This window comes from Rhipicephalus microplus, chromosome 5 (genome assembly GCF_043290135.1).
Source record: "Rhipicephalus microplus isolate Deutch F79 chromosome 5, USDA_Rmic, whole genome shotgun sequence".
NCBI classification, from domain to species: domain Eukaryota; kingdom Metazoa; phylum Arthropoda; class Arachnida; order Ixodida; family Ixodidae; genus Rhipicephalus; species Rhipicephalus microplus.
Genome location: NC_134704.1, coordinates 165,850,251 through 165,877,522, shown reverse-complemented (window position 1 = coordinate 165,877,522; position 27,272 = coordinate 165,850,251). Strand labels below are relative to the sequence as shown.

Sequence of the window (27,272 nt, the reverse complement as noted above, 5' to 3'; positions counted from 1 at the left end):
GCGACCAATGGATCTACATTTCACGCCAAGTCTAACTTCGAACAAGTCTTTCACAACCTTATCCTTAAGCGATGTTTCGGTTTCATCGGATGATTTGGGTATGCCATGACCTATCAAATTAGATCGTCTGCTTCGGTCCTCCAGATCTGTAAGTTTTTTGGCTTGAAAGTTTATGACATGCTCCACTGACTGTAGCACTGCCTGTACTTTATCAGCTTGTCCTGAAGGAAGGAAGGGTTCAGGGCTACTTTCGGACACTTTATCGGTAAGTCTTTCTATCGTCTTTTTTATATCCGCTATTTTTCTCTTTAATTCATTTAAGCCACATTGCAAGGCCTTCTGGCCCTGAAGCAGCTCTTCAAAAATTTCTTTTTGTGTAGGTCCAGGGTTCACTTCCACGTCACCGCACAACAGCAACTTCAGCATAAACACACATTCATAATAAATGCTATAGCACCGTTTGGGGCACGGCAGGGCCACTAGGCCAGGACAGTTACTTCGAAACGTGCAGTAATGAGAACTAACCTGCAGTACGAAAAACAGTTTCCTGCTTAGCGTCATGGCATTGCCGGGTCCGCCGTGCCCAATGAAGTGGTAGTCGTGAGGCATCTGTTTTATATCCCCGGCTGTTGATGACGTCACGCCTCGTTGGTTAATAGGTGTCGCCAGCGCTATCATGCGATGTCGCTAGTTGATTTGATGAAGAGACCGAATTGAAAAGCTGGTATGCATCGGTGGCTTGGCGCACCTCGTGGCACGCCTGACAAGTCGTTGGTAAACCGGCGGCGATTCCCAGCAAACCCTGCAGTACCAAAAACAGTTTCCTGCTTAGCGTCATGGCATTGCCGGGTCCGCTGTGCCCAATGAAGTGGTAGTCGTGGGGCATCTGTTTTAGATCCCCGGCTGTTGACGACGTCACGCCTCGTTGGTCAGTAGGTGTCGCCAGAAGTTCCACGCTATCATGCGATGGCGCTAGTTGATTTGATGACGAGACCGAATTGAAAAGCTGGTATGCAATGCTGGCTTGGCGCACCTCGTGGCACACCCGACAATTCGTTGGCAAACCGCCGGTGATTCCCAGCAAACCTTGCAGTACGAAAAACAGTTTCCTGCTTAGCGTAATGGCATTGCCGGGTCCGCCATTTCCAATGTTCTTGAAATACTTGTGCTTGAAAGCTGAAGTTGTTTTCTTTCTGCTAGTTTGAGAGGTTTGCACTTGAAATACGTCCTATCTTGCAATGTGGCTTTGGATAAGTCAAGATCACGTATGTTTCAACAACCTGTGCGATTTCGTAATTTTTTTGTGACAGTAGTACACAAAATTTCACTTCATAGTAGTAGACACTATAGCTATGACAACTTAATTTAAACAGCAGCTGATGTGCTCAAAGAAATCTGGGACGATATTCTGCTATATGAAAAAAAAATGTACCCCATCCAATGAACACAATCCTGCTCATTCCGACAATATTCACGTGTTTGAGGAAGCTGTGTTACAAGTTCTCATCACCTGCATGATTTCTTATTTTAGCAGCCCATTGATTATATGAACATTGCTAGTGCAACTAAGTGCAGCCTTATGAGCTTCGGCGCATATTTTGTGAATTGTATAAGCTATACACAGTTAATTTAGACAAAAATTTCTGGGTGTAGTTTGCAAATTGTATCCCAAGGTACAACTAAATGTCGGAAAGCCTCTTAATGCCACTCACGGCGGAGGGGGTTTATTATGTAATGCAAATAATAATTTCTGACCATTCACATGCGAACTATGAAGCAATCGTGAGTCGTACACAAGTGGAAAACTTTAGATTGATTATGGCTTCCAGGGGTTAAAACAAATAACATTGTAGCCAAGACTGCATGTCGAAACATGTGCTCTGACACCTCATCTTCACAGATTTTTCATACTTTCAAGCTTCCTTCTTTTCAGGGTCAGTTTGGTTCACCTGCACCAATGAGAACTGGTTCACAGCTGTGCACGAGCAGTTCAAAACTTGTGCGGCACGAGTTGAGCAGTGCGACATCACAAGTGAAAGACAACATGGAATTCTTATTTGTGTTCGCTTAATTTATTCAGGCGCAAACATCTTGGCAAAACAAGCTGCGTTTGTTGAGGTGGGTACGGCACCTTCGTTAAATGCTATCTCGTTTGTTAGGCTGTGCGTGCGGCTGCACAAAACCAGCGCCGTCAGAAGAGGAGGTACAAAAAAATCATGAATTAGTTTTAGGTCTGTACTTCTCCTGCGCTTTTTGAAATGAATGGCACGGTTTAAAGGATGCCATCGCTGCACCACTTAAACAAATGGTGAGGTTCAGCACCTCGTAAATTGGATCATTTCGTGCAGGCGAATCGAACAAACCCTTAAGTACACGGCGTCTTAGCATTTCAAACCCATCGAAATATGGCCACTGTGGCTGGGATCGAGCCTGTGTTGTTGAGCTCAGCAGTGCCACGCAATCAAACAAATAGTGATTCAGTTTCAACGTTATTGAAGTCTAGGTTCTTTACCACGGTAGACAACTAATGCTTGTGGCCAATCTAAAGCCCCCTCCACGATAACCGTGGCAAAACATTCACAAATACAGCATTGCATGTGTGAGGTTCTAGATGACCTGTTGTAGTGGACGTTCAGATGCTTCAACATGCTTGCAGAGTGGACTGCAAAACCAAGTAACATACCAGATATTGATAAGCATAAACAGCATTATATGTATATATATATATATATATATATATATATATATATATATATATATATATATATATATATATATATATATATATATATATATATGGCACATCGGGAGCGTTGTCAACAAGGATAAATATATTTATTTCTCAACAGTTTTGAGAGGGGTCCTCCCTTCATCAGGGTATGAGTTTTACTGACATGAACTTCCAAACTTCGTTGCTGCCACGTCCCTCTCGCCTTGAAAGATATTTGCGAGAGGGAGAGAGAACCAAAAAAAGAATATTTATCCTTGTTGACAGCGCTCCCGCTCTGCCATACCCCATACCTTCATGAAGACTAACTGGCCCATTGAATTATAACTCCCACTTTATATCATCATCATCATCAGCCTGACTACGTCCACTGCAGGACAAAGACCTCTCCCATGCTCCGCCAGTTAACCCGGTCCTGAGTTTGCTGCTGCCAATTTATACCCGCAAACTTTTTAATCTCATCTGCCCACCTAACGTTCTGTCTCCCCCTAACCCGCTTGCCTTCTCTGGGAATCCAGTTAGTTCCCCTAACGACCAGCGGTTATCCTATCTACGCGCTGCATTTCCGGCCCATGTCTATTTCTTCTTCTTGATTTCAGCTATGACATCCTTAACCCCCGTTTGTTCCCTAATCCACTTTGCTCTCTTCTTGTCTCTTAAGGTTACACCTACTATTTTTCTTTCCTTTGCTGGCTGCGTCGTCCTCAATTTAAGCTGAACACTGTAAGTCTCCAGGTTTCTGCTCCATAGCTAAGTACTGGCAAGATACAGCTGTTATATACCTTCCTCTTGAAGGATAGTGGCAATCTTCCTGTCATAATTTGAGAGTGCTTGCCAATGTGCTCCACCCTATTTTTATTCTTCTAGTTACTGCAATATTTTGGTTCGGCTCCACGGTTATTACCTGCCCTAAGTAGACATAGTCTTTTACAACTTGAAGTGCACTATTGCCTATCTCGAAGCGCGCTCTTTTCCGAGGTTGTTGTGCATTACTTTCATTTTCTGCAGATTCATTTTAAGACACACCTTTCTGCTCTCCTTGTCTAACTCCGTAATCATGAGTTGCAATTCGTCTCCCGAGTTACTCAGCAATGCAATGTCATCGGCGAAGCGCAGGTTACTAAGGTACTCTCCATTAACTCTTATCCCTAACTGTTCCCATTCTAGGCTTCTGAAAACCTCCTGTAAGCACGCGGTAAATAGCACTGGGGAGATTGTGTCCCCCTGCCTTACGCGCTTCTTGATTGGTATTCTGTTGCTTTCTTTATGAAGCACTATGGTAGCAGTATCCCCTGTAGATTTCTTCTAGGATGTTTATATATACTTTATCGACGCCCTGATTCCGCAGTGTCTGCATGACGGCTGATATTTCTACTGAATCAAACACCTTCTCGTAATCTATGAAGGCTATGTATAGTGGTTGGTTATATTCTGAGCATTTCTCTATTACCTGATTGATAGTATGAATGTGGTCGATTCTTGAGTAGCCTGTTCGAAATCCTGCTTGTTCCTTTGGTTGATTGAATTCAAATGTTTTCTTTACTCTGTTAGCAATTACCTTTGTAAATAGGTTGTATACTACAGAGAGCAAGCTAATTGGCCTGTAATTCTTCAAGTCCTTGTCATCTCCTTTCTTACGTATTAAGATGATGTTAGCGTTCTTCCAAGACTCTGGTATCTCTTCCCGTCAGGAGACACCTCGTAAACAGGGTGGCTAGTTTTTCTAACACTATCTGTCCTCCATCTTTCAGCATATCTGATGTTACTTGATCCTCAACAGCAGCTTTGCCTCTTTGCATGCTCTATATGACGGCGCTATATGACGCTATATGGCGCTATATGACGGCGCTATATGACGGGTCGCGCTGCTCGCGCCACACATGCGTCCGAATGCTTTCCCCAGAAAATGCGATAGACGTGTTTCTCACACCAATGTGATACGTCTCTCAGTGTTGCTCCTTCATGCTGCTTCTTTCTGGCTTGAGACAATGCCACCGCCATGTCGGAGAGCACCACATGCAGAAACGTTGCAGTGACGCTTGCCCATTGGCTGCCCGCAAAGCGCCACCAACGGCGAAACGGTATCTCGTATTACTGTATCATTCCCAAAGCCAGCTTCACTGTCAATATTGTGAATACGAGGAACGCAAGACGCAAGACGCGACTCCACAGATCTGTACACAACTGAACAAAATTACTTCATATGATATCCGCCAGGAGACCCTGCACAAGGGGCTACTCTCCCCCATGACCACAAAGCACACATGAAGGCTGGGCGATGGGAGAGAGCAGGAAAGGGCTAGAGAAGAGGGTTGTGAACAGCGAGATCGGGCACATCTGGCTGGCACTGATAAAATATAGGAGGCTTTGCCTACTACGCCAGCCATCGCTTCGAACTAATCTTCAGCGCTCATCGCAGCATCAACGTTAGCGCCGTTCAACCCGCGACGCCACCCAGCCGCAATGCTGCTGCTTCGCATCCCGTCAAAATTTCCTTCGGGGAGATGGTCCTAGTTTTTTTCATTGATTGTGGATATAAGTCACCGGGATACAGATGCACCTCGAAGCGTAAGCGTGTATGCATCCACGTTAAACAGAGCTATAGCTATAAAATACCAACAGTCAATTTGCAAGCTCTCTTATGTCAACGTACCGTAAACATTAGACAGACTTAGAAGTGTGGCAGATTGGGCTAGTTGGTATGACATGGCGATAGTTATAGCGAGGAGACAGAACGACGACAAAGAGACAAGAAGGCTTTGTCGTCGTTCTCTTCTCGTGCTATAACTATCGTCATTAGACAGACGTTCACGTCCGCGTTCACCAAAGCTCGGCGGACCCAGCCTTCAGATGGAAATAGGTGGCAGGCTGAGTCCACCGACTAGCGCCAGACAAAGGACTAAATCTGTCTATTCAACTACATCTGTAAGGACACGTTTCACTTTCATGTTAAACGGATTCCTAAGACGGAGATGTCAACCATACTTTCTAGGGGCGAAGCTCCTAAAGCCGTGGGTTTGTCTATCTCTTGTATATCTTTTGGTATACGTGATCACGTAGTTGTATGATACGCGCTCTGGTGTCATAGGAATGAGCGGGCGGGCGGGCGGACGTATGTACGGAGGAACGGACAGACAGACAGACAGACAGACAGACAGACACACAGACAGACAGACAGACAGACAGACAGACAGACAGACAGACAGACAGGCAGGCAGGCAGGCAGGCAGGCAGGCAGGCAGGCAGGCAGGCAGACAGGCAGGCAGGCATGCAGGCAGGCAGGCAGGCAGGCAGGCACACGTTTCGCCCCACTCATCATCATGCACTCAGTGGATATGCTGTAACATTTATTAAGTTTTGCGGCTTGCTGGTTGTTACAAGCGGCCGCACAAGCGTCACCGGCGCGAATTCGGTGGTGGGAATGACAGCACGTTCGTTCGTTCCGTACGCAAGCAGAAACAGTGTAGAGATCAAAGAGGTGTATGGGAAAACAAAGCCACACTGAAATCGTCTAGAAAAGGAACTCGATGATCTACTTCAACACCATGTTGTACAAGCAACTACAGTGATTATCAGGGCGATATTCTTCTCATAATTCTCCTTGAAGCCCCAACATTCTCTTTTTTTGAGGAAAAGAGAACCATAGACATGGGGCCAATCATGGGCCTGACATTGTTCGAAATTCCACCCTAAAAATATGTTCCAACGACGCCCATTCGCAAAAGCGGGGCATGTTGTCAACTGGTCGAGGGAGCCCAACTTGTGAGGCGATCGCTTACAGCTCGTCGGCGTGTTGCTTCTACTGTGGGAAAGGGACTCTTGCCTCTGTTTTCCGCCGGTGTGTCGGGTGGCCCACACCTTAGTTGGGAAATAAGGCGGTTTCCCCGTGTCGCCACAGACGCGATGTGTGAATTCTCAGCGCGGGACGTCCGAGACGAACACCCCCATCAGGCCTTGGTGGCTCAAAAAGAAACTTTTTTGGTCACCAAGTGGTCTCACGATCAGAGGGAGAAGCGTGGCGCCTACTAACGCGCCAAGACGCCGGGTCGCAATAATGGCAGTCAGTGACACTGTTGCATTGCAGTCAAAGACTGTCACATGAAATCAAGTTATTAGCTCATCGCAAGAAAAACCATGGGCGACGACAAGGCACTGTATACGACACGCCTGATGCGCAAGCATGCCGGTACAATCGCGCGCACGCCCCACAGCAACGCTCTCAAATGTTGATATGGTACAAAGATGGTGGCGGTACATGGTAAGCAAACGTGCAAACGCCTATTTACGCACGCAGGAAAATCGCATAAACGTTCATTGCATCGCTCCTACAAAAAGCTTTTATATACCTCAAACACATTGCATTCGTTTTTAAGACATAATGGCGCTTGTTTCACTAATTATAAAACGGCAAGTTTAGCGTTTTAAAACATTATAATTAGCGCGTCTTTCAATTATTGCAATGGCAACAATGAGAGTAAACCAACATGCCAAAGCATGGTAGCAGCTCTTACTAATGCGTCTTGACAGCTTCCTAATAAAATATGTGTCATTCACACTTCACTCCTCATGTCTTGCCAGAATTTCGCTAAGCGACTATATGGGCTCGTTCTCACAGCCGTCAAACAACCCGTTTCATCACCATGACGTCACCAGTTTTTGTCAGGGGAGAGAATTTCCGACTCGTTTTCTCTTCGAAAACTGGGTGACGATGACGTAGAGCGATGCTCCAAGTTTCCGTCGCCGGCGCGGGGGCGGAGCCCCACTCGTCATTGTACCAGGGCTGGTTGCTCCTCGGCGCACCTCACGAACACAATAAATCGTCGAGAGCACAAAAGAACGTGGGGTTAGAACGACTGGGTATTTGTAAGGTCACGGAGAAAGGGATTAAGGTGTAGAAAAATTTGCTGCTGTTGGCTTTGCAACCACTATCGTCTGTCCGTACACAGCTCTATTGCGTATTCTCCGCGTTTTTTTTTCGACGTCACATAAGGCGACGGATCGTTTGACTGCTATGAGAACGATGTCCATAACGTAATAGCTTACCATGTGGGAACCAGGCTGTCACCCTGGCGTTTTAGAGAAAGTGCAAAGTTTTGAAGTTTTTCATCTTATCAAAGAGTTTAGGCTTTTTGCACGTTATATTGTTGTTACAAGGCTGAAACTTCGAAGCAGTGTTTGAGAGCCTACCAGCTCATCCTGGTAGAATCTTGAACTTTGTAGTGGCTTGAATGATCCGAAGCCTGTCAGGTCCTGCAGGAAAAACAACTCTTTTTGACAGCAATATTTTCTTCCAGAAATACGGATTCTACTACAACACCACAGTGTGCATTGGTCAGCTGGACCGTGAGGAAATCTGCAATGATTCTGATCGAGTGGCTGAGGTAAGTTTTATGCACTCTTAGTAATTTCATACAATGTGTATGAAGTAGCAGTAAACAAGAGAACTGTAGGAAGTGCAAAGCAACGATTCGCGTCTCCTTTTTACGTGTCCCCTCCTCGGTTTCCATGACGAGACAAATTGTTTGTGATGCAGCGGTGCCCTCCTCTCTCCCCTTTCGCTCCTCCCCACCATAACATCACTCCTCATCTGTATCACTTCGATTTCCAGTTCAATGCTACACTACGCTATACGCTGATATTCCATGTTTTTTTCTCTTGCCTTATTTCTTACACCTTTTCTTGTCCCCATCACTTCTCTTTGCGGCATTCTGTACTCTATGGCTATTTTATATTCTGCCATTCTCACCTCCTTTTCTATCTTCTGGCACTCCCATCCCTCCTCACGCTCATCTCTATTGCCCCTTTTTTTCTTTAAAGTGGGACGCATGACTATTTAATACTTTACACTCCCCTCTTTCTAAACCTCATCCTCGTCATCACATCACTTCTGCTCACTCTTGCCATAGTGCGGTACGCAAGGCTTTCCTTTCTTTGTTCTAGCTACCTGACGCTCACATCTACGAGCACTGCAGATTGGGCGAGTTGCTGCTTGATGAAATCGTATTGTTATCGCAATAAACGAAACTTTGCAGTTGAGTGTTGTTTCTTTCTTCTGTGTTTACCTTTTTTACTGGCTTTTTTTTCTTGTCGCTGAGAGCTGCGCTATAACCATACGATTTCGCTATCACATTGTTGATCCCTCTCACTTGCTACCTTCTACTCTATTCCACTTGCTTTCTGTGCTCGTAACACCCAGATCTTAAGTTCACGCCTTTACTCCCTTTCATTCTCGCTATTAAAAAAACACCAGATGGTCTGAATTTCTGGAGCCCTCGAATGCCACGTCTCCCAAAATCAAGTTGTCGTTTTGGGACCTACAAACCTATATATAAATATCATTCTTGTTATAATGTACCACAGATGATTGTGCTAGCCTTTACTCGACCCTTCTCTTTTCATCCATGCTTTTTCTGAAATATCTCCCAACACTGGCTTCATTTTTATCCACCCCAGCATTCACTCTACTATACACGTCTAAAGCATACCTTACTCACTCCTCTTTTTTCTCTTCCTCATCCTCACATCAATTCGCCACGGTGGATCGAGGTTTCTTCGGCTGCTGATGGTCAGGGTTTTGATACCAGCCGCGGTGATTGCACTTTGGTGAAAGTGAAACGGTAGAGGTTTGATAGCATATTATACGTGGTTATCACATATTTTATCAACTTGTCCTTCTTTGCTTCCCTCATCACCCTCACTTTGTTTTGCATCACCTTGCTATTTCGTACTACGTGTCAGTTTGCACTAAATGAAGGAGCTATACTGCACATAGCCCTGCTCTAGTTTGATTGCTATGCTATGCTTTAAATTTTCATTTGTTCTCATTGCCATCCTCATCACCCTAAATCACGCCTCACCCTCACTTCTTTATCTCACCTCTTGCCACCCATAACTATACTATAGATCGCAATTGCATGCTTTATTCTGTCCCTTCTTTCTTTGCATCATCCTTACCCTCAGATTAGTTCACGCCTGCACTTGCCTTTGTCACCCCCTTGCTATTTTTGCTATGCAATACATTTCGCCTGCGTGACGCCAAAGGGGACACGAAATGGCAGCATGCGATGGCCATATATTCTGTTCCTCCTCAGCCTCAGTTCCTCTTCTCAGCCTCTTGCTTCTCATGGCTAGCCTACACGTGGTTATTCTGCGCGTGGTTTCGTCTGCGTTACGCCAAGTGACCCGAGGTCACGACAGAAACGTACTATTGCAGCACACAACAATCCACGTCGCTAAACTGGTCTGCTTTTAAAATTATTTGTTGTGTTTAAAGTCAGGCGATGACCTCGTTTGTTGTTAGTGCACAGCATCGCCAAGGTCAGTTGACATCGGCTGTGAAAGTTTGAAGGAAAAGTGGCAATGAGATAAATATAATGCGAAAAAAGACATCAAGGCACAAGCTGAGAATGCCGACTCGGAGGGTGTCATGAACAATCATCTCACAGACAGATATACCAGTCATTCAATGTGTAACAAGCAGTTTTAGGTAGATTTACGTCGATGTACTCAGAAGGAATAAGCTTTTGATTTCTCAGCTTGGCGGCTGCTTTAATAGCTGCTGAAATATTTATTATTGATACCATTACATGTTTCAGTATGGCTGTTTCTTGGGTGAGCTTGTTTCAGTAGATATGCGAGTTATGTCGAGCATATCTACGCACACTATATGGGTCGGCGGGCATTGTAGGCTTGTAGTGTTTGTCAAGTTTGTCATTAACGTTGTTTTTTAAATTAACGGACTCAAGAAAAAATTATGCGTAGTATACTAATGTTTTGCCGAGCTCATTTTTATGACAACTATTATTTATATTTGCTGAACTATGTAGTTAAATGTGGACTTAGAAAATGAGTGCTCATATTTGTCTCTTTATTCCTCTACCTTTGCAATTGCAGTGGGCGCGGGAGAACCAAAGTATAAGGTGGTGGCTGGAAGAAGTTGCTGCTAAATTAATCATCGCATTAGTCTGTTGAACGTGCGTTTTCGTGCTTACTGATGGGACACGTTTAGCACTCTCTTAGGCATACGCGCTCATATAAAAAACAATTAGCTTTCTGGATGTACGTGCTCAAGTTTTACTTAAAGCAGCAACATAGTTTTGACGAAATTGTGAGTGCACCAAAATGCATGTCTTGATCTGTTGATATATGTAGTTTAATATTTTTGCAGTTCTATGATTGCTATTTCAAGCAGCATCAGCAAATTTTTGTAAGTATGAATTACCTCTGTTCAAGTGACACGTCTGTTGCTAACCAGGGATGTCATGAGTACTTTTTCTTCTTAAATGTATTTACAAGAATGCAATCCATAGTTGCAGACAATGAACTAGCAGCTTCTAACTAGGAAAAAGTTAGATACACAGTTATCCAGTCAAGAGCTACCAGTGGTCAAGATTAAGGAGGAGTCTTTCACAACGGCGTGACCCATAACTAAATCTCTGTTTTGGTTTGTAAAACCAGAGCACTGATTGTTGCTACGACAGAGCGCTTTTGCACACCGTTTATTCGGTTCGAGATGTAAACAACAAACAAATCATCAACATTCATTCGTTCACTCGCTTCATCCCCCTTTGCTTCGCTCATCGAATACGATATCCCGGAATGTGCTCTCCCACCACAGCGATTTGTGGGATGTGGAATGCAATAACTCTTGTGGGCTAAGCCACGAGGGCAGAGAGTAAAAATAAAACAATAAAAATTTGGTGACCCTGAAACTTCGTCTTTGGGAGTTGAACGCAATGGTGACAAACTGATCCGAATGCGTACTTCAAAATCTTAGTGCATAAAACCTTTTCGAATTTTTTATGCACCCAAAACGTGGATTTAAGGGAATAGGCGCAGCAGCGTGTGCGCCTTTGGTAGTGGAGTAACGGCTTTTAACCACGAAGCCGTTATGATAACGACATATTTGGACACCCATTGGAAATGGATGCTTGTACCACACATTATTACTGCAATATTTTATGTTGCATTGTGAAGGATCTATACAGGACGCGCGTGTTTGAGAAGCATGGAAGCTACTTTCACTGCATTTACACGCAGAAGAAGTCCTTTTCACTGTTTTCATTAGCAGAAGCACGGCCGTTGAACATTGCATGCACCAACGACTTCTTGTTAATAATCATAAAGCGCCCAATGCGATTCTTCTCAGTCGAAAATGAGTGACACTAATGTTGTTGTATGATGTGCAAAAGTAAGTAACATTGATAAAAATGAGGTGTGCCGTGTGGTAGAGCATCCGCTTGCCACGCAAATGACCCGAGTTCAATCCCCACTCTGTTCCAGAATTTTTCAGCATTTATTCATTTTATTTTCATGGTTCTCAATTTTTTGGTCATGCATAAGATAATGATTTTTCGCTCGCAATAAACGACGCCGACACTGATACGGACGATGGAATTTCCGCGAATTGAGCTCTTTACCGCTATCGCGTTAATGAGGAAGACGGCGAAGGAAATGTGCAGCAAATCATGCAGAAAGAACCGGATAAAAAAAACATCGAGACAGAAAGAGAACCGAAGGTAGAATTGGAGAAGATGAAATAGAGAGAGAGGGTTGAAACAAAACAAAGTAAAAAATAATGACAACTAAGAAAAAGGAGAGGCAGAAACAGATAAAAGGTGAAGGAGGGATAAAGATACGCAAATAAAAACGAAAAAAATGAAAACAAACCAAAGCATTCATCAAGTCGATCTATTGATAGCCAGCACTCACGATCTAAATGCGATTACATGAGCACTTCATGCATCGTCCTATACGTGCCCGTGTGCCTAGGCACGCCAAGACCAGCTGAGTGCCAACCTGCTCTGTTGTGCCCAGCCCTGCGCTACTCAAGGAAAGCTGCGCTAAGTTTTATATTTGCGAAACAGTTGCCTTCTGGTTCTGTTCTTCCCCTTTGGCTTTGGCTATCGTGCATCATCAGCTATTGCCGAAATCGATATGGCAACTACCGGAATTTCACTGTTCGCGCTGTGTTTGCAGCAACTTCACGATGCATTGACTGAGCTCCGTACTGCAATCCCTCAAAGGAGATATGCAGGGTCAAAGAACAACTTTCTGTGTCAAGCGTATCATTTAGGTGCCGTGTAAAACGCCTTAATTTGTATCTGGGGTTTATTCGATCATTTTTATTGATATCGAATATTTGGATGAGTGTGCCCCGTATATGCAAGTTGAATGGTATGAAGAACACAGAAATCATTTAACTTGGTTACAAGATAAGCATATTCCGCGCAATAGCTTAACCACGTGAAACCACACTAACACCCGTACAACTGAGAAAAGTGTTTTCTGTCCTTCCAAATGTAAAAATAGGACGGAGCGTCACTCAATGCTCTCCGCGGCATTCTTTCTACCATTCACTTACCTCTGTGCATGTGAAAAGTCCTCGAGGGTAGCCCTGATATGAAGCCTCAAACGCCACGGCGACGAAATTCGAGATGATCGCGTGAAACGGTGGTTAAAGGCTGGGAATGCGCAATGGCTGGCAGTGCCAATCCGTGAACAGTGCGAAAAGGTTGTTCACAAAAATTGTAAGAAGACGATCAGTTCTATCGGTGGCGTAAACCACAGATTACAAACACAGGTCATTTTAATTGAAACGTGGGGAAGCCTGTATAAGACACTTTCTTCATTTATTTTGCTTATCCCGCTACGTGTTTTCATTCGCCAGCTCCAATAGTGGTTTTTGAGATTACGAAATGAACTCTGGTACTTCTTCAGGGAGAACATTCACGTGATCTGTAAACCGCCGTCGCAAGTAGGATAGTTTCGCAATGCATTGAATGTTGCTCCCTTAGGAGTATTACCCTAGTAGGTTTGTTTCCAATTATGAATAATGGCTACCGCTGATTCGTCCTAACAACTGTAAAAACATCTAAATTTCCTACCACGCATTGTTAGAACATATTGTTGCGTGAAGGCACAAGGGAAACTAGGCGTTTTAAAATATATTTACACAGCGCCAACGCGCAAGCCAAGATGGCGAACAAGAGAGAGCGCGCGCGCACACAAGTCACCTCGTCTTCCTCAGCGCCTATCTCACTGTTTAAGTGGGGCATTGTCTCGTAACATAACCCCCGGGTGCTGAAGCACCGTCTCGGTGCTTTCTATTGTGTTGCCGAGTGGTAAAGCTTAAGGCGGGATACGTGGACAATGTCTGTAGACAGCGAAGCGGAGGCGGAGGAAGACTCGAGCGGGGCTATCTCGTATGTCACATCTGTCACCTGGCGTAATACGCGGTAGGGTCCCGAGTACCGGGAAAGCAGTTTTTCAGAAAGTCCGACGCGTCTAGTCGGAGTCCATAATAGCACAAGAGAACCTGGTGTAAAGGAAATTTGGCGGTGATGTGAGTCGTAACGATGCCGCTGGTGATCTTGCGATGCTAAAAGGCGCTGACGAGCAACTTCTCGTGCTTTGCGAGCCCTGGTGATAGCATCACGGGTGTATTCAGTCGTAAAGTCGACGGCTGTCGGAAAGATGGTGTCGAAAGGTAAAGTTGGATGACGGCCAAACACCAGGTAGAAAGGTGAAAAACCAGCTGCATCATGGCGTGAAGAATTATAGGCAAACGTAACGAAGGGCAATGCAACGTCCCAGTCCTGGTGGTCGGACGATACGTACATAGCGAGCATATCAGTTAAAGTCCGGTTGAATCGTTCAGTGAGTCCGTTAGTTTGCGGGTGGTAAGCTGTCGTAAATTTATGTTTCGTCTCGCAGGAGCGAAGCAGGTCGTCGATAACTCGGGAAAGGAAATAGCGCCCACGATCTGTTAGGAGTTGGCGTGGGGCGCCATGGTGAAGTATGACGTCGTGCAGGAGAAAATCGGCAACGTCTGTGGCGCAGCTGGTTGGCAAAGCCCGCGTGATAGCGTACCGGGTTGTATGATCCGTCGCGACAGCTATCCACTTGTTCCCCAAAGTGGATGCAGGGAAAGGGCCTAGGAGGTCAAGACCAAGTCGGAAGAAGGGATCAAAGGGAACGTCAAGTGGTTGGAGGAACCCGGCAGGACTCATAGAAGGTTTTTTGCGGCGTTGACACTGATCGCATGAGGCGACGTAGCTGCGGACCGAGCGATAAAGACTGGGCCAGTAAAATCGACGCTGTACGCGGTCATACGTCCGAGACAGTCCGAGGTGACCGGCAGTGGGAGCGTCATGAAGCTGGCCGATCACGCTCGCACGTAAGTGGGAAGGTACCACAAGGAGCAGTTCGTGTCCATCAGGGCGGACGTTGCAACGGTACAATGTGTCATCCTTAAGGACGAACAATCGAGTAGAAGGATCGGGTGCCGCAGAATGAAGCTTCTCGATGATGTTACGCAAGGCAGGATCTCGGCGCTGTTCCTCACGGATGTTGCTTAAAGCGGAGAGAGACAGCACACATGGCGATTCATCGAACGCTTCAGGTGGGTCCACTGGATTCCGAGATAAGCAGTCAGCGTCATGGTGTAAACGGCCAGATTTGTAGGACACCGAGTAGTTATACTCTTGAAGCCGTAGGGCCCATCGACCAAGGCGCCCAGTGGGGTCCTTCAAGGACGAGAGCCAGCAAAGTGCGTGGTGATCGGTTATGACAGTGAAATGTCGACCATGTAAATAAGGCCGAAATTTTGCTACTGCCCAAACGAGAGCAAGGCATTCCCTTTCGGTGATGGAGTAGTTCCTTTCCGCCTGCGAGAGGAGACGGCTGGCATAGGCGATAACGCGGGCGCAGCCGCTTTGATGCTGAACCAAAACAGCACCGATTCCGTAACCGCTGGCATCTGTGTGTACTTCGGTAGGGGCAGAAACGTCGAAATGGGCCAGAACAGGTGGGTTTGTTAGCGATTCAATAAGTGTAGAGAACGCCGTAGCCTGCGCAGCGCCCCATGTGAATGAGACATCTTTTCTCAATAAGTCTGTGAGAGGACGGGCGACTTCCGCAAAGTTGTTCACAAAACGTCGAAAGTACGAGCACAGACCGAGAAAGCTGCGTACTTCTTTAGTGCAGGTCGGAACAGGGAAGTTACGCACGGCTCGCACTTTATCGGGATCAGGACGTACACCAGAGGAGTCGACAAGGTGGCCCAACATTGTTAGTTGCTGGCGTCCGAAGTGACACTTTGACGAGTTCAGTTGGAGACCGGCATTGCGAAATACGGCCAGTATTGAGGAAACGCGGTCGAGGTGGGTTTCAAAGGTCGGGGAAAAGACGATAACGTCGTCAAGGTAGCATAGACAAATTGACCATTTGAACCCACGCAAAAGAGAGTCCATCATCCGCTCGAAGGTGGCTGGAGCGTTGCATAATCCGAAGGGCATGACCTTAAATTGGTAAAGACCATCGGGGGTGACAAAAGCGGTCTTCTCGCGGTCCATGTCATCGACAGCAATTTGCCAGTAACCTGCTCTTAGATCAATAGAAGAAAAATACTTAGCGCCGTGAAGACAATCTAGGGCGTCGTCTATGCGCGGTAGCGGGTAGACGTCTTTTTTAGTGATCTTGTTCAGATGTCGGTAGTCAACACAGAATCGCCAAGTGTTGTCCTTCTTTTTGACAAGAACAACGGGGGAGGCCCATGGACTACATGATGGTTCAATTATGTCTTTGGCGAGCATGTTGTCGACTTCTGCTTGAATTATGTGACGCTCGGTCGAAGATACGCGGTATGGCCGTCGATGGACAGGGGAGGCATCGCCGGTGTCAATGCGGTGCTTTACCGCACTGGTTTGACCTAGTGGACGATCACAAAAGTCAAATACGTCCCAGTATGACTCAAGAACGCGAAGGAGTTCGTCAGCTTGATGCGGCAAAAGGTCTGACGCGATCATTTTTTTAACATCAGGAGACGGGCTTCCTTGCGAAGATCGAGCATGTGTGAAGCTGGAGTGTCGAGCCTCGTTCGAAGACAGAGCTGATATGACGCATTCTTCAGAAGGAGTCAGCATGGCGAGGGCGATTCCGCGCGGAAGCACTTGCGGACACAGAGCAAAGTTGAGCACAGGAATGCAGGCGCGGTTTGCACGTAACTGAATAACAGTGTGTGGTAAGGTAACACTGTGGGTCAAGAGAAGGGATGTGATGGGCGCGAGCACATAGTCACCATCGGATACAGGTGGCGAGGGCGTAACGGTGATGCAGGTCACGGTTTGCGGTAACAAACGGACATGTTCAGCAGAGCACATACGGGCTTGCGGTCGACTGGGCGGATCAATCGGACACGGTAGGTCAAGTTGCACAGTACCGGCTGAACAGTCGATGAGAGCGGAATGAGTGGACAAAAAGTCAAGACCGAGGATCACATCATTGGTGCAGTGAGAAAGAACAGTGAAGAGAACTGAAGTTTGACGGCCGGCAATAGTAACGCGTGCAGTACAGACGCCAATAACAGCAGCCGTACTACCATCAGCAACGCGAACGCTGCGTGAAGGGGCTGGAGTAAGTACTTTCTTTAAGCGGTCTCGAATGTGCAGGCTCATCACAGAAATATGGGCGCCAGTGTCTACTAAGGCTTTAACAGATAAACCGTCCACTTCAACGTCGATCAAGTTCTGATTGGTCGGGAGCGTCAACAGAGGAATTGGAGAGCAAGTCGTATCAGCAGCGTCACCTCCAGGAGCTGCAGCCGTTAGTTTTCCGAAGAAAACCGCCGGGCAGAGGACGGGGACGGGGAACGAGGTGGTGGTGGAGATCGGGAAAATCTACGTCGAGGTGAAGGTGAGCGACTGTACTGGGCAGTGGTCGTAGTGGTCGGGTCGTAATTAGCTGAGCCATCACGCCGTGGTGGTTCCTGGTCATAGAGGTGGGCCGGTGAATGGGGGTTGGAGAAGTTTGGGTTTGCCCGATACGGTGAGGTCCACGTGCTTCGGCAATGACGGGAAATGTGTCCCACTCGTTCACATCGGAAGCAAATCGGCCTGTCATCAGGCGTTCTCCACGCATTTGGGTCACGATTACGTGGAGCAGGGCGGCGATACTGCTGTGGGTGGCTCGGGGTAGACGAACTGACAGCGCCGGGACGGTGCACAGAACAGACTGTGTGAACACCCGCGTTGGCTAGTTCCTGGCGAACAACGGTCTGTATTAGCGATATGGTCGGCTGAGGATCACTCGGTGCCAGTGCTCTCAAGGGGGCGGGTGAGATGGCTTCGATTTCACGGCGTACAATTCTCGTGATGTCACTGGAGTGTGAATTGGGCAGGGTCGGTACATGGAGATCCGCACATGTTGACGTCGCAGCAGTGTTGGGAAGGCGCGTAAAGTGGTAAGCAATGCGACGGCTTTTAGCCTCTTGAAACTGTTGGCACTCCAAGATAACATCTTGCACGGTGGAACAGCCTTTGCACACAATGAGGTTAAATGCATCGTCTGCGATGCCCTTGAGCACGTGCGCTACCTTGTCGGCTTCAGCCATGGTTCGGTCAACTTTACGGCAAAGGGTCAGCACATCTTGAATATACGCCAGGTAGGACTCCGTGGACGTCTGAACACGTGTGCCAAGTTCTTTCCTAGCGGCCTGCTTGCAGCCGGCAGATTGACCAAACAACTCGCGTAATTTGGTCTTGCATACGTCCCAGCTTGTGATACCGTCCACATTGTTATTAAACCACGCCTTGGCCGTTCCTTGTAAATAAAAGATGATGTTTGCCAGCATTAAGGTTGGGTCCCACCTGTGATTTGTGCTGAAGAGTTCGTAGAGTTTAAGCCACTCATCCACGTCCTCGCCGTCCGTTCCCGAAAAGTTGCCGGGATCGCGGGGTGGAGCGGCCACGAGATAAACAGGAGAGGTCGGCGCCATTGATGCAGTGGGCGTAGCAGTTGAGGAAGCGTCGCTGCCGGTGGACATGTTGGGAGCAGAGACTAGGCGTCCGCTGCGTAACTCCGTCGTGCGTTGTAACCCAGCACCTTCCACCAAAATGTTGCGTGAAGGCACAAGGGAAACTAGGCGTTTTAAAATATATTTACACAGCGCCAACGCGCAAGCCAAGATGGCGAACAAGAGAGAGCGCGCGCGCACACAAGTCACCTCGTCTTCCTCAGCGCCTATCTCACTGTTTAAGTGGGGCATTGTCTCGTAACAATATTGTCTGTAAATCTCAGAACTGTTCGGATGTTTTGACATTTTGAAATACCATAACTAGTTTCTTTGCCGTCTGATTGCTCACTTTAGTAAATGCATATACTTTCTCATTTGTCAACCCAATCTTTATTATAGTTTAATTTTTTACTTTTTTCCAGTTTTCCTTCTCTAACATATTTTCATTTTTGTGTTTAGTATTATTTGTAAGGCGTTTTGTCCTTTATACCGTTTGATCTCACATCTTATCACTTTGAGTATTCCGTTTTGCAATTTGCTTCCTATTTTATTGTAATCATATATTATCATCTCGGTTTTGAATTGTTCTTGTGTGCTAGTACTATCATTGCATAGTATATTACTACCATCATTGATGATATTATGGTTTTGTATATTGACACGTGCGGTTCTTTTGGTTTACGAAGAAAGCCGCTATCACTTTTTGTTAAGCGCAACGCAGGCCGCGTTTATCTTGTATGCCACTCTGGAACGCGTTACGACGCGTGTATAAAAAAAGACCCCCAGTGGCGCACTGCGCCGGCTTTTTTTATACACGCGTCGTAACGCGTTCTAGAGTGGCATACAAGATAAACGCGGCCTGCGTTGCGCTTGACAGAAAGTGATAGCGGCTTTCTTCGTAAACCAAAAGAACCGCACGTGTCACTATTGTGATTCTTATTTTGCTTTATATTTCATTCCGTTTCTATTACTTTGGGTCGTATTCCGACTTTTCTTTTGTGCTCACCATCTGCTAATCTTGTGAAAGTATTTTATTCCACCTTGTTTTAATCTTTAACAGGGAATAAAGTAATAATAATAATAATAATAATAATAATAATAATAATAATAATAATAATATACCGTGGAATACCAACGTGCCCAGATGTCCACCTTGGGGAACAGAGGATACCGTTCTCAGTATTCAACTCGAAAATGTTGTTCTCTTTACAATTATTTTCAAGTGATGTATATATGCACCTTTGTTCCTGGCACCCACTAATGCTCACTTCCTTATGTTATGCTGTTTCAGCAAAACGCTAATGCCACCGCTGAAGAACACATAAAAATGCAGACTTTTTGGGTCAGTATGCGTTTTGACACATGCATGCACTGTCTTTTAGCAAGGTCTCTAAGTGAACTTGTTGTTATTAATCTAAAATATTGGTATGGTTACACACCTTGTTGCTGCATATCTGGCTGTGAAACGGTTTACCGATGGTTCATTTGTTTTCATTGTTTGTTTGTGCACTTTTTTCGCCTCTGTACTACTCGGCGAAATTATCCCGTGGTGGTGATTGCGCTGTTCATTTGGTTCACTATTTGTAAGTTTTCTTTTATACTCACTTTAATGAACTTGGCAGTTTCAAGTAAGCCTTGTAAGTGTCAATTTATACTGTAGCTTGCATGATTCGGATATTATGGCACTGTCTTCATAAAAACTCTGCATACTCTAGTCAATGAAATACAAATACGCCTATCACGGGTTGCTATAAAAGAGGTTCCCTTGGTAATTCATACCGATAATCAAATCAAAAGCACGTTTCAAAACATTGCGTGCGTTTTTTGCGTACGATATATCCGCTCCCTCTTTCTACCTTTGGCCCAGCGTGCCACAATTATTGGCCTCTGATTACGTCACAGGTGCATTTTCCAAGAACGGGAAGAGAAGAACTGCGTGGCAACTCGCAATGCCTACATGAGCGGAGCTGATTGCAATGCCAGATATGGCCCCATTGTCACCGACACGTACAAACGGAGTGCATGGTCGCATGTGTGAGAACTTTCTTCAGCTTGCGGCGAAAAGTACTCCTCATGACGGAAAGTTCGGCACCAGTGTCAGCAAGAACAGTCACACGCACAATGTCTACTTGAACGCCGAAAAAGTTCAGTATCGTCTGTATGGTCAGCAGAGGATAAGGTGCCGGTCCGACTGATGCAGCATGACCTCCAAGGGCTGCGACACTAGCTTTCCTCCGGGTAACGTTGCAAGAAGGCGGGAGAAGGTGGTCGGCGGGGATGTAGAGGACGAGACTAGCGATGTTTGGTGATTGATAGTGGGAGCAGCGGGCTTCAGTAGCAGGTCCTTCAACAAAATGATCAGGGCTCACCTCATGGCGATAGTGAAACTAGCATTGAAAGTACGCGAGAAAGTTTGTGAAGGAGAACCCTAGCGACCTCTTGAAGGGCGAATAATTTGCCCAATGTGGTGTCAAGAGAAGCGTATAGGCTTCTCCTCCTGTGTTCGCCATGCTGGCGGATTGCAGAATGTTGATGGAGACCTATACGAGAATGGACGTGCAGTCGAGAATTGTGGCCGAAAGTTGGTACGGGTAGCAGGGAGGCGTCGAATGGGAGCACAGTCCCATGCTGGCAATTTCATGCCATTCGACTTCTTCAATTAGGGGTAAGGGAATTGAAATATAGGGTCAGGGTACACCGGTTCTACTGTCTTGGAAGTGACTAGTAAAACTCACCCTTCTACTCACTCCTTCTGTTCTCTAGAGCCGCGCTTTCTGAGCTGCGTAGCCGCTGTTGCTACAGAAAGGAGTGGAAGGTTGGTTGAATGGTGTCTGTCTGGTCTTGTCATGGCTTCTGGTGCTTGTTCAGGGATGGAGACCAGCGCCCTTCGATACGCTGCAACAACTCGACTTTATCTACAGGAACTTATGTACAAATTCACATGACTTCACCGTTGGAACCATCGCATGCTGCTTTGGTAGAGCCGATATTGCAGAGCACGGTCTGTTGTGACCAGAACGACCGTGAGGAAACGGGAACCAAGTCTTAATCCCTCGGTTGCCCCTCCCAATTCTCCTCACGGCGAACCAAAACAATTCGGTCCGTTTATTGGAAAGACTATAAACAGACTTCTTGCAGCCCTCTCCTCTCACTGTCTTATTCAAGCACTCAACCTCTTGGTCCGAGAGAGATACGAAAGGATCAGCTGGCCCACGATGTTCCGCGACCTGTGCGAGCGCACACGATGGTGGCGCCGTTCGGCTGTGGGCCCATGCCAATACTACGAGATAACTACGCTGTCCAGCGTGACAGCCGTCTCGCGTACTGAAATCAAGATGGATGGGTGTCGATACACCGGATCTCTTCTCGTCGCCCGCCGGCACTCCGCTGGCCAGCGACCACCTAGGTTGTTGTTAAAAGCGGCGACCGACCGCAGTCTCCTTACTAGAATGGGTGCCCTTATGCCGGGATTCTCGTTTCACGAGAACCAGATCCTTGAAAAGCGCACCCTTTTGTGACAAAGAAGACTTATCCCCCCCCCCCTTACCTGTGACCCTAGACCTTACACGCCCTTCCCAAGATTCGCGCAAGCGTTCAACTGCAGCTACGCGAATAACAACAACATAAAGGGATGGAGTCAAACGCTTCCAAGCCCTGCGGCCGCACTTCGCAGTTCCTTGAACGCCGGAGGCGTTCGTGCAACATGCGCAGTATTCTCTCTACTTAATCCTCAGGACCTCACCGAACGGGCGCCACTTAGAAGCAAACAGAAAGAGAAAAACGACACGAAATCAATGAGTACGCCAGTGCAATCAATAAAGCAGGCAGTCCTATGCACTCAACAGAAAAAGACTTTCGCGAAACACACACACCCTTCCCCACATGGTGCTGAACAAGTTAAACACCGGATACCATTACTCCTACATGCTCACTTACAAATACAAAAAAATTGGCAAAACCCACGCACAGCGGGAACCGATGATATGCGAAGCACGAATGAGGAAGGTTGATAAGCCACTTTCAAATCACCAAAACGTTAGGAGGTGGAGGTAAATTATGCCGTACACGACTTCCTGGTCATGATCATCATGTTTGGCTGTGCCATTTACCTTCATCTATTCACGTCACGTGATGCAAAAACTTAGTATATGTGAAGCTAGAGAAACGGCCCTGAGAACGCTATGAGTGTGGTGTGTTGTCATGTTCTTACATGATACGTGTCTCATGATTATAATGTTTGCACCAGTCATATACCTTCGTCATCTATTGACGTCACGTAACAACAAACTTTGTATATGTGAAGCTAGCGAAACGGCCTTGAGTTCATCATGAAGGACCCCATATCGTCCAACGTAACGTTAACGCGAACGCGAGCTTGGGCGGCAGGGTTCCTTTTGGCGTTGCATGAATGGTTGCCAGACTGGAAGGGTGATTGTTGCCAGATTGCAGTTATATTTGGTTGATAAGTTTTTTTTTGTAGTTGTGGCTTCTCCGTAGGCGTTTGTTGTTTTCCGCGGTGCACTTCTTGGCTGAAAGTTTTTTTTTTTTTGAGTTGTGGCTTCTCCGTAAGAGTTTGGTGCTATCCGCGGTGCACTTCTTGGCTGAAAATTTTTCTTCCATAGTTGTGGCTTCTCTGTAAGAATTTGGTGCTATCCGTGGTGCATTTCTTGGCTGAAAATTTTTCTTCCGTATTTGTGGTTGTGGCTTCTCCGTAAGAGTTTGGTGCTTTCCGCGGTGCATTTCGCGAGTGCATGAGCGATGCTGGCCGTTTTAATTAACGGAATGAACAGAGCCTAGCAGAAGTCGCGCGTGGTGCTGCCGTGCAATTAAGAGGCCGTTTTAATTCCGTTTTAATTAACGGAATGAACCACACATTACAGAATTCGTTTTGTTTATGGAATGAACCGCGCCTAGCGGAAGTCGAGCGCGGCGCTGCTGCGCAGTTAAGAGGCCGTTTTAATTTACGGAATAAACTGCGCCTAGCAGAAGTCGAGCGCGGCGCTGCTGCATAATTAGGAGGCCATTTTAATTAACGCAACGAACCGCCCATTACAGAAGTCGAGGCCCGTTCGCTTGCTGAGTGCGCAGCTGTGCGATTAAGATATCGCGTCTCAGTATTAGGGATTACGGGGAAAACTGAATAGAGTCGCAGGAGGTGATGCGCTGCCCCCCTCCCCCCTTACTTATCTTTTTTTCTCTCAGCTGGTCGTGTCACGTCGACCGCGCGCTACGACGGCGGACGCTACGCTTCCCCTAGCTGTGTCAGCACAAGACAAATCGTTCGGACTCGTATATACATGTGATGAATAAGCGTTCCAAGGCTGGTTAATCGGGGTATGTCGGATATGCTACAGCTATGTACGCCTCGAAGGTGGCTTTATCGAAGCAAATGGAGCGAATTAAGCGCGACATGCGCGTACCTGTAAATGGGACCCAGCCGACGAGCCGCCGTCGCTTACAGGGCCCACCCACAATAAGCAAAAATTGTCACTCAGGTCAAGAGCGCAGTATAAATAGGGTGGGTACATAAGAATAAAATGGCTTAATATGTCTCACTACACGCTCACGATATGGCAGGGATCCCTTAACAGGATATCGGCGAGCGATCACCTCCATTATTCGAAGGAAAGGGTCTTTCACATTTAGACGTGCAACGACCAAGTACGTCTCGAGAGGCAAAAAAAGGAGCTTTGCCCCTGTCTACCCAGCATCGTGAGTGTCCCGCGGAGCTGGGACAGCTAGCTGTTTCCTGCAACCATTGTACCTGAAGTGTGGGTCTGCTCGTTTTTTTTTTTTTTGCCGGGGCGATTATACGTGACGACTTACTGCATCCTGGGTCACCATAATTAAGCTGAGGTCCTTGCGAATTCCCCATCACTCGGATGTCGACGGCCGCTTCTGTGCTGTTCCTGACTGTCTGCAGGTCAAACTGCCGCTCGAAGCGATGGCGTCTTTGACAGTCCAATAAAAACGTGACGGCTCCTGAAATGGTGACAATGTACTTTGCACAACTAACGCTACGGCATTTCATAAGGATCACGACCCTAAAGCTTAGGGATTGCGACCGAGATAAGGAGCACCAAATACGGAAATTTAAGAGGTTTACGTGAGCAAGTTTGGCCATGTCTCGACGCCCAATGCACCGAGGTGGATTACGTGCCCGTGGTGGTGTACTGTTTACGTGATACGTGGGTCACGTCACGTAGCATGGTAACGTCGTTCGCATTCCCGCTCAAGTCACTGTTGCTGTAAAGAAGGAGAGGCACCGAAGAGAAGAACGTGACCTAGGTGTTGTACGATTCGAGGCGTCTTCGCCTATCCCGTATTTTCACACATATGCTCGCGTCGCGTCGGCGCCGTGACCCACCCCCTCTTTCTCCGCAGACACTCGGGTCACGCCATGTCAACCAACGTTAGAGGTCCAAAAAGGTTTTTTTTTATGTTTTTTTTATTCTAGTCTTCTTTACCCATCCCGTCTTTCTCCGCAGGTGCTCGCGTGGCGTTAGGGCCGTGGCCCATCCACTCTTTCACAGCAGATGCTCGCGCCACGTCGGCGCCGTGACCCACCCCATCTTTCCCCGCTGATGCTGCATAACGTAGGCGCCCTGTCAACGTTAGAGCGCTCTATCCCCCTTTCACCTCATGACCCTTATAAAATGCCGTAACATTAGCCATGCAAGCTACACTGTTACCAGTTCAGGAAGCGTCTCGTCATGGCGACGCCACGGATAGACCCCAGTATTGTCGAAATCGCCGACATCATAAGGAACCCTGCCGCGGAAGAGGCCTTCCTTCGTGAAATCGGACTTTCGCCTGCGCCATCGCTTCGACCAGCAGCACATTCTTCCCGGGACGATGGTGTACAGCGACGAGTGGGCCGCGTACCAGTGCATACCCAGACTTGTGGATGCCAACGGAACACCGCTAAACTTATACTGGCACACCGTGAACTACAATGTCAACTTCGTTGATCCTACGACAGGCGCCAACACGCAAAGGATTGAAAGTGAAAGGCAAAAGGCCAAGCGCCGTCTCGTTCGCATCAGCAACAAGACGACTACCTCACTTATGCCGTCTCACCTCGCCTGGCTTTGGTCGAGATCAATTAACGTACGTCCCAACGTGAAAGACCCTTTTCTTCGATTAATGGAGGTAATTGCTTGCCGGTATCCAGTTTAATTGTGATTAGCGCGTAGTGAGACATATTGTCATTTTGTTCGTATCTTTATGTTGTCATTACGTTGTATTATTATTATTGTCATTATTATGTTTATTATGTCATTTTATTCTTATTGTTGTATACTAAGCTCTTGAGCTGAGAAACAGTACACAATCATTATTTGGAATTTTGGTAGTTTGTGCTTATTGTGGGTGGGGCCCTGTAAGCGACGGTGGCTCGTCGGCCGGGTCCCATTTACAGGTACGCGCAAGTCGCGCTTAATTCGCTCCATCTGCTTCGATAAAGCCACCTTCGAGGCGTACATAGCTGTAGCATATCCGACATACCCCGATTAACCAGCCTTAGAACGCTTATTCATCACATGTATACACGAGTCCGAACGATATGTCTTGTGCTGACATAGCTAGGGGAAGCGTAGTGTCCCCCGTCGTAGCGCGTGGTAGACGCGACACGATCAGCTGAGAGAGAAAAAAAAAGTAAGGGGGGACGGGGGCAGTGCATCACCTGCTGGGACTCTATTCAGTTTTCCCTGTCATCCCTAATACTGAGACGCGACATCTTAATCGCACAGCTGCGCACACAGCAAGAGAACGCGCCTAGACTTCTGCTAGACTCGGTTCATTCCGTTAATTAAAACGAATTCTGTAATGCGCGGTTCATTCTGTTAATTAAATTGGCCTCTTGATTGCGCAGCGGCGCCGCGCTCGACTTCTGCTAGGCGCGGTTCATTCCGTAAATAAAACGAATTCTGTAATGCGCGGTTAATTCCGTTAATTAAAACGGAATTAAAACGGCCTCTTAATTGCGCAGCAGTGCCGCGCTTGACTTCTGCTGGGCGCGGTTCATTCCGTAAATAAAACGTATTCTTTATTGCGCGGTTCATTCCGTTAATTAAAACGAAAATAAAACGGCCTCTTAATTGCACGGCAGCACCACGCGCGACTTCTGATAGGCTCGGTTCATTCCGTTAATTAAAACGGCCAGCGTCGCTCATGCACTCGCGAAATTCCCCGCGGATAGCGCCAAACTTTCACGGAGAAGCCACAACTACAGAAAAAAAAAATTCAGCCAAGAAATGCACCGCAAATAGCACCGAGCTCTTACGGAAAAGCCACAACTAGAGGAGAAAAATTTTCAGCCAAAGAATGCACCACGGATAGCACTAAACTCCTACGGAGAAGCCACATATACAGGTGAAAAATTTTCAGGCAAGCAATGCACCGCGGATAGCACCAAACTCTTACGGAGAAGCCACAACTACAGGAAAAAACTTGTCAGCCAAATTTAGCGGCAGTCTGGCAACAACCACCAAAATCTGGCAACGAACTTATGCAACGCCAAAAGGAACCTTGCCGGCTGGGCACAGTGACGCTACGTAAGCGAAATGTCAGCACTCTAGTCTGATGCCAAGCGCGACTGGTGCGACCAGCGTTCGTCGTCGCGACCAGATGTCGGCTCGAAAACTACATGCTGCTTTTGGCGCCACTGCGTTACCCAGACAGCACTGCGACTGCCTCTTTTCGAGACAGAGGGACGCCGGACGCGCTGAAACGCGCATGCGTCAAACCGAC

General features: G+C 46.9%; 1 protein-coding gene across 1 annotated transcript in view; it reads left to right on the top strand.

The window, feature by feature from the left end:
- LOC142817431 (uncharacterized) overlaps positions 1 to 27,272 on the top strand; it is a 72,594-nt gene that overhangs the window by 25,417 nt on the left and 19,905 nt on the right. The window contains exons 3-5 of the mRNA XM_075894452.1: positions 8,023 to 8,109; positions 10,896 to 10,934; positions 19,813 to 19,863. Coding sequence (XP_075750567.1) covers positions 8,023 to 8,109; positions 10,896 to 10,934; positions 19,813 to 19,863 — 177 coding nt within the window. The remainder of the gene's footprint in view (positions 1 to 8,022; positions 8,110 to 10,895; positions 10,935 to 19,812; positions 19,864 to 27,272) is intronic.